At 34.9% G+C, this 8736-nt stretch overlaps 1 protein-coding gene across 1 annotated transcript; it reads left to right on the top strand.

The window, feature by feature from the left end:
- The first annotated feature begins 1220 nt into the window (after positions 1–1220).
- On the top strand, positions 1221–6656 carry LOC132191480 (serine/threonine-protein kinase AFC1). Its single transcript, XM_059606512.1, is given in 13 exon segments — positions 1221–1650; positions 2148–2322; positions 2922–2948; positions 3162–3315; positions 3398–3446; positions 3566–3680; positions 3909–4000; positions 4378–4534; positions 4620–4684; positions 5175–5213; positions 5216–5274; positions 5363–5468; positions 6192–6656. Coding segments are annotated over 13 exon segments (1305 nt in total). The 5' UTR covers positions 1221–1542; the 3' UTR covers positions 6351–6656.
- Positions 6657–8736: the final 2080 nt, after the last annotated feature.

Genomic DNA, 8736 nt, shown 5'->3' with positions numbered 1-8736 from the left:
GCCAAGACAAAATGAACAAAAAATAAATCAAAGCAAAAAGCTAAAAACAACAAAACTCCACCAGAAGCAACAGCGGAGGAGTATGGCATTGTAAACATCCTCAGGAAGACACGACTTGGCACGTGAGATCCAAGCTTCAGTGCGTGAGAAACACGCCCCAACACGCAAGACTCTGTTGGTTGATTGGCGCAGAAGCAACAGAGAGTGAAGAAGCCAGCCGGGACAAGTAGATCTGAGAATGACGAACTAGATCTAAATTTATAAACCTAGATCTAAAACAAAACCATCAAAACAAAGACCGGAAGAGACTACATATAAGATACTGAGCACTGCTACCAGATGGAGGAAGAGGGAGAGGGACATGGAAGGGGGGCGGCTCTTATAATATATGAGAAGCTTCTTGACTCTTTAGACTCGAGACTTAATTGCTTAACATTCAAGCTAATTTATTTAAAACTCAAATGAAAAAATAAAAAAATCATAAAAATAATTAATTGACTATGATTAGTATGGATTTATGAAAAAAAAAATAAAAAAATCATGGTATTTAATTTTATGTAAGGAATGAATAAGTTAGTTGAGCAACTTGTGAACAAACTCAATTTCATTCGAAAAATAAATGAATTGAACTTTTTATTTTTATTTATTTTTACATGTTCGCATAAGGAGTGGAAAAGGGAGATGGAGATTTGAACTAGTGACCTCTATAATTACCAGTCGATTGAACTATCCTTTAAAGACATAAATGAAATGAAATGAACTTCAACAGATTATCTAGTTCAGTGATAAGTTTAAGCTCAGCGTATATTCGAAATAAAATTAAATGAATCGAGCTTAAATTTAATACTCGGCTCAACTCAACTTGGATACAACCCTATATTGAGGATTTGAAATTATGAAATAATTACCTCATAAAAGATTTAGAAAATCATTATAGGCCTCAATGTCGGTCCAATTGGGATCGGGTGTGATATTTAACATTATTTTTCTAATAAAACTAAAAAGTTATTGGCGAAAATATTTCCACACGCGCTTTTTTGTTAATATGTTTTGGAATGTATTTTTTTAATTTTTTTTTAAGTGTTTTGATATAATAAAAAAGTAAAATTTATTTTTTAAGTATTTTGTGTTTTATATTATTTACTAATTCATTTGTTTTAAAAATAGAGATATAAGAAGTAAAGGAGGAGGAAAAAGTTTTAACAAAAAATGAAGAGAATTTGAGTAAAACTAGCAGGCCCCGAAACAATCAACTATCGGGGCCCAGCGTTCGGGTCTCAACCATAGTTAGAAGCGCACCATCGATCCGAGTTAACTTCCAAAGCTTCAGGTTTAGCTTCCAGATCTGCTTCAAGATTAGGGTTTCCAGATTTCCAATCGTTCTCATTTTCATGGAAACAAAAACAGCAGAAATTGTTGGTCAATTTGTTTGATTCTAGATCGGGCCGATTCGAATCTCTCGCTTCTTGAAGATTTTCGATCCATCTCTGCAAATTCATCGTGTCATCGCAAAGAGCGAAATTGGAGAAGAATAAGGGAAAAATGGAGACGCAGAGGATTATAGAATTCCCGCACAAAAATATGGACAAGCGTCCGAGGAAACGAGCTCGTTTAACCTGGGATCTACCCCCTCCTCTTCCTCCTCCCAAGGTATCAATCTCTCTCTCTCTTTCTCTATCGCGGTAATTTAACTATTCGTATTTTTGTATGATATAACAAATTGAGTAAATTTTGTGATCCTTGAATGTGGATTATTCTTTGATTATGCAAGATAATTTCTTTATTTTTCGCTTTAAATTAATAAATTTTTTATACACATTTGTAGAGAAATTAAATATTGATGTGGTTCTTCATTTAAATCTCTCATTTGCCATAAATTTTTTCAGCGTAGGAAAAAAATTATAATTTACATGCTATGTAATTGTTGAAAAAAAAAAGATTGCCTAATTTTCATACTGTGTAATTTTTGAAGTTTTTGTCTAATTTTCATGCTAAGTAATTGTTGAAGAACTTTGGCCTTAATTTTCATAATGTGTAACTGACTTATCAAAAAATAAATTCATAATTTTTAACTGTTGCAAGATCTCAGAATTGGAATTGGTCTTATTGATGCTAATTTTGTTTTTTTGTTTTCTTTTGTAATGCAGGTGGTTGCACCTATCTATTGCGGGCAGGAGTTTGGGAACGCAGCAATGCCCAATTGTGGATATATTTCATCTGTGTTTTACAGTGGAGTGCCTCGCAATGTCTCCCCGCCTTGGAGACCGGATGACAAAGACGGCCATTATGTCTTTGCTATCGGAGAAAATTTAACTCTTCGCTGTAAGCATCTTCCACTCATTGTGAAATGCCATTCCATTATAAAAATTTGGGATTGTTGCAATGTGAGAATTGTCGCCCTTGGGTGGAAATGTGAGTTGGGGTTGCGATATATTCTGTATATATTATTGCACTATAGGATGCTGCTTGAACAGCTTTGTACTTCCCCTTCAAAAAATTTGTCAGAGCCGTAAACATCTATAATCACCCATAATTTCTGTGGTTCAGCAGATGCTTGAATTGCTACTTGTAGGCATCCCACATATTTAACTGGAAGTTAAGATTCTTTTGTAGTCTGGCTTCTTGGGCTTCCAATTTGGATGTAAAAGAATTTTGGGTTCTCAATCTGTTATATCATGACTAAACACCTTGTCAAGCCATTTCCAATATCTATACAAGGAGTGTTTGATTTATATGTTTAATCATTCATACGATTATTTGTTCATGCTTTCATATATGTCACTGTTTATTCAAGGATTGGCCCTCATCTTATACTTCTAATTTATGAGTGGTAATGGTACTCATAACTCGTTCACTACTAACTAACTTTTTTTTTTTTTTTTTTTTTAAAAAAAAAAAAAATTTAAAAATTATACTTGCAGACAGGATTCTCAGCAAAATGGGTGAAGGTCAGTATTTCATTAAATTCTTCCTTGCACCTTTTATATGTTTTCAATTTCATTAGTCATTTATGAAGTGATATCCTCCTTAGATTGTAGTTTGAATACATTTCCTATTAATCAAAAAATTTTCTGCTGTTAAGATAACATACTGGATCTTAAGAATCAGTAATGTTTCTTTATTTGATTTGCTTCTTGTGATCTTTAACACAACTTTTGCAGGGACATTTGGGCAAGTCTTAGAATGTTTTGACAATGAAAAGAAAGAATTTGTGGCAATCAAAGTTGTTCGCTCCATTCACAAATATCGAGAAGCTGCAATGATTGAAATCGATGTCCTTCAGAGGCTTGCCAGGCATGATGTTGGTGGCACCCGGTATGGATGTTATTTTTCTTTCCCCCTTATTGGTTGTAGAACTTCAAAGTGTTTTTGGTATAAGTGGTTTCATTCTTTGCAGTTGTGTGCAAATACGGAATTGGTTTGACTATCGTAATCATATTTGTATTGTAAGTATTTATTGGTGCTTCTGATTTGATTAATTTGAAGGGGCAATGTGTGTTCCTTCATGCCTGAATATTCTGTGAGTTAGAACAACTTGCGGATGAAATTTAAATGGTTTCAACAGGTATTTGAGAAGCTTGGACCAAGCTTATACGATTTTCTTCGCAAAAACAGCTACCGTTCATTTCCCATTGATCTTGTTCGGGAGGTTGGCAGACAACTTTTGGAGTCTGTAGCATGTGTGTGGGCAATTCTTGCACTATTTTATCTGAATTCTTTATACTTGATGCTCAAATGTTTTTAATAACAAGCTGAGATTTTAGCATCTAGTTACTTCATTTCCATACTAGAAGATTTCTCCACTTCAAAACCAACTAAATTTATTTTTTTGGGACAAGCATGGAATTGATGGTTGTTGATAATTATTTTCACCTCTTATTGACTCATTTGCTGATTTATGTTTGTAGTTATGCATGATTTGCACCTTATTCACACTGATTTGAAGCCAGAAAATATTCTTCTTGTCTCCTCCGAGTATGTCAAAGTGCCGGATTATAAGGTATTGTTTTCTTATTCATGTTAATGGTTTCTAGGCATATCCCCCCTTTTTTATGACTTTAAATGGGAGTAAATCATCGATTTGTCATAATGGTGCAATTCTTATCACATATTTGATTACTTGGTACACGCATACACATGCATTCATGTCTTTTTAATTTAAATGCTTTTATGTTGTGTTTGTTTTGGTGTTTCAAGTGACAATATATTAGTTTTGAGGGTTTAAAATAATCACAAAGTTTGGTTAAGAGGTACTATATCTTCTCATGTCTTATATTTGATCGCAAGCATGGTTGAATTTCATGCTTTTGAGCTGGGTTATTGGTTAAATTCAAAATTCTGATATTGTTTCTAATTCTGCACTGGCGGCAATTTAAGTTTCTATCACGGTCAACAAAAGAAGGTTCCTACTTCAAGAATCTGCCTAAGTCGAGCGCCATTAAACTCATTGATTTTGGAAGTACAACATTTGAACACCAGGATCACAGCTATGTGGTGTCAACTCGACATTATCGTGCACCAGAAGTTATATTAGGTAAAATATTATTCCCAGTCAGACTACTGTAGTCAGAATTTAGCTTTGGTTCTTCTGGATGATACTCTGTGGGATGATGTTGCAGGTCTTGGATGGAATTATCCTTGTGATTTATGGAGTGCGGGTTGCATACTTGTTGAGCTATGCTCTGTAAGTGCCTTTCTGTCTATATGGCCACGAACATTTACAACTTAATGGCATTGGATATTTCGTGTTAATTGCAACAACCGTGTGCCCAAGACAAAATGTATCGTGATGCCAATTTTACTGAACACTGGTTTTGGTGATTCATTAAGAGAATTTAATGTGGAAACTGGCCTTTTATGACATGAGGCACCCTTGAAATTCAAATCATCCTTCTGTCACTGAAATATTCATTATTGAACTTTTGCATAATGTGAACACCTTGGGGACAAATTATTGTCTAGAACATCATTGCATAGATATAGGCTCATTTTCTCATGAAACTGATTGTTCACTGCAAAGACGTATGACTTTGGAACTATGGAGCTCAACAAAATACCTTAGGGAAATTTAATAATATTTACTATTGGTTCTGGGAGATTTGAATATTTCCATGTAGCTATAAAGTCTGGATTCATGTTTACCTTATATATCCCTCTGTTTCATTTATGATCAGGGAGAGGCCCTTTTCCAAACGCATGAAAACTTGGAGCATCTCTTGCCATGATGGAGAGGGTTTTGGGGCCAATACCCCAACATTTGGTGCTTAGAGCTGAGTAAGAGTGACTAGATTGTTTTTCTGCAATGTGTTTCTGTTTCTTTATGTGGATGAAGCTCTTATGTTGTGTACCTGTGCATGATCAGCCGCCGTGCTGAGAAATATTTCAGGAGGGGTGCAAGGTTAGATTGGCCTGATGGTGCAACATCAAGGGAAAGCATGAAAGCAGTTTGCAAATTGCCCCGTCTGCCGGTAATTATTCAGAATTTGCAGCTTCATATTGTTTATATAAATTTGCCACTATACATCTCCAATTTATTTCTTTGATTTCCTTTGTTAGATAGATTGATGTAGCTGCATATACCTTGCCATATGGTTGATAACTCTACCCAGCTTTTGTGTAAAAAAGCTCAGATTTTCAGTTGCAATAAGCATTGGAGAATTTAATATTTCAACAAATTGCACATAGTGATTCATGGTTACTTTTTATTGGAATTTTTTATTTTTTAATTTCTAGTTTTTACATCATGAGCTGTCCCATAATAATTGACTCTAGGACTCTACCTTCCATACAATTACAAAGGTTAGCATGGTTAACATCAACAACCTAAAATAAATCTGATCCATGCCAACTACTTTGTGTATTGTAAGATCTCAAAACATCAATTCACCTACCATCTTGAGATAGACTTGCTGAATTTGTCTCCTGAACTTCACTTTCACACCAGTTTTTTCACTGAGTGCAATATTTTGTTTTATCTTCTGTCACACCATTTGGTTCTGAGATGATAAAACCCTTTGCAACTGTGCTTTTCTTAATTACCTGGACAAATAATTCTAGTTTAGTTTGCTGCCTGCGTTACCATATATTTGGACAAAGTTGTATACAGGCAATTGTTTGACCTGTTCCTATTTATACCCGTTTTGTCTTACATGAGCAATTGGATGAATCTTACGTTAAACTCTGTGTCACAGAACCTAATAATGCAGCATGTTGATCACTCTGCTGGCGACTTGATTGATCTCTTGCAAGGGCTCCTCCGTTATGACCCAGCAGAGCGACTCAAGGCAAGGGAAGCACTAAGACATCCCTTCTTTGTGAGAGATCCAAGAAGGTGTGGCTACCCCTTGTAATTGGAAGTTCTCATCCTTGTTAAAGTTGAGCATGAGCAATGGATGAGTTGATTGTACAATGATTGTACAATCCTTCCTTACTGTATAGTTAAGTGTATTCTCTTTCCCTTGTATGGCCATTTGTTTGTTTTACTGCTTCTTTGTATGGTGATCCCAAATGAACTGGATCCCTGTGATTTCCATGGAATGTCCCATCACAAGTTTCTGGTTTATTTTTTCCACTGATATTTCCCTTGAATTCCCCATTACAAATTTATGTGGTTTATTTTTTGATGCTGATTAAGAAAAAAGAGTTTGTTACCTTGCTGTATGGGAGTGCTCTCTGTGTTGTTAAGTGTACCATTCATACCAGATGTGAAGAAATAAAGGAACAATTTGCAGAGATTCGATTCAATTCGGAGTAGATCCCAGGTTCGATAATCTGCCGTGTTTAGTAGAAATCAATGTGGATCAATGTGCTGGACTAGCTGTGCATAGCTGATGAATGATCAGACTTGAATGAAACACCTAAACTGTTGCACTATTCTCATTTCATACGCGGCACTCTTTTATACTTCATTTTTCTTCTCTGATGAAGTTTGCCTTTCTTCAATAAAGTCAGGATAGCAAATGCCTTCCTCTTGATCTTTCTTACGCACAACTTGAAGAGTAAACTCAACACAAAGGCCAAGGAGTCTCCCTTTTCTGTGTTTTACAATTTTGTTTTTCTGTATTTGACTGCCAAGAGGAAAAGAGAAGAAACTCAAATATTTGCCTCATTTGTTTCATTTCCATCTTTTGGTTGCTGGGAAAATGAACAAGGACAGGAAACTTTAAAAGTTAGAATATAATGGTTGCATCTCATTTATGCTTAAGGAAAAGAGAAGAAAGCCAACTATTTGCAACTCGTTTTTGGTTGCTGGGAAAACTAACAAGGACAAGAAACTCAAACATGAGCCTTTTTTGATAAATTTGGCATGTTTCAGCCGAATTTGTTGATTTTGTGAATATAATGGTTTTTTTTTTTTTTATTAAAAAAAAAAAAGAAAAAAAAAAAAGGAAGGGACACTAATTCATATTTTGCAGTACATATTTTATTTATCTCAATTAATTTTTTTCAAATCATTCATTGAATTTTTTGAATTTGTAGGACCCTAAATGACAGGCTTTTAAGTGGGAGAATATGCTTGACAACCCAGTGCTAGCAGGGGGAGTACAATTAGCCACCGAGTATCAAGTGGGAAAGTACACTTGACGATCCAGTGTTTATTGAGGGAGCACGCTCAATGACCCCGTGTCTAGTGACTAGTGAGAGAGTACGCTAGATAACCCAGTATTAAATGGGGGACTCTTAACGAAACAATATATAATGAAATAAGAAGTAAAAATATATCTCTATGTTTTGATTTAATTGTTTACCATTATTATCATATATCAACTGAGTTTAACTAACCTATAGATATAACACTCATGTTTTGGTATAGCTATGATGCTAGGAGAATCTGTTATTTGGATTCTATTACGAAAGAAAAGTCTCTCAAAATTGAAATGTTTTTACACTGGCATTTTTTACTAAAGTGGGTTTGTACAGAGAAAACTTTTCATATGTTTTTGAAATACGTTTTGATTTTGAGAACCAATTTTTGAAAACGATAAGAGAAAATTTTTAAAAAGAGGGGTTCATGCCATACACAAACTTCCATAAACAACATATTGTGGCTTGATTTACACTGAGGCCGAATACCGCACGGTTACTAATGCTACTACTTAATTGATATGGCTTTAATCACTCCTCCGTGAACTTGGCTTCTTTCTTCCTATGGCCCCTACCCATTGGTGTGACAATCTCACCACTAATCTTACGTACTAAACATATTGAAATAAATTATAATTTTGTTCAAGATGAAGCGGCAAATCGTACACTTCAGGTTCATTTCATTTCAAGTCAGGATCAAGTAGCGGATATCCTCACCAAGCTTCTCGTTCTCATCTCTTACAAGCTCATGTCCATGTGTTCCAAGCTCAACATACAATCCTTACCTTTGAGCTTTTGAGGGGCCTATTGAGATACCAGACAAACATCAACCTTCAACGACCAACTCAATCAAACAAATCAAGTTTCATATAAATGAAGAAAACGACAACAGTTCTCAACTATACGAAGATAGGTTCACCAAACCCTGTGACACAAGCTAGTTGACATAGACACAAACACTTGTAACTACATTTTCTCGTACTGTAAATATCACTATAATTGAACTTCACTGCAATATATAAGAGTAAACAAACAACAAGCCATGTCATTGTCGTTTCTAGCTGTAATTGCACCAGCTAATATTATTTATCAGTATAGCTTTAGCAGAAAACAATATTTTAAGATTAAAGTGGACAAAGAGATAATGCTAAG

The sequence above is a fragment of the Corylus avellana genome, chromosome ca9 (assembly GCF_901000735.1).
Source record: "Corylus avellana chromosome ca9, CavTom2PMs-1.0".
Lineage (NCBI taxonomy): Eukaryota > Viridiplantae > Streptophyta > Magnoliopsida > Fagales > Betulaceae > Corylus > Corylus avellana.
This window is presented reverse-complemented; position numbering and strand designations above follow the sequence as displayed.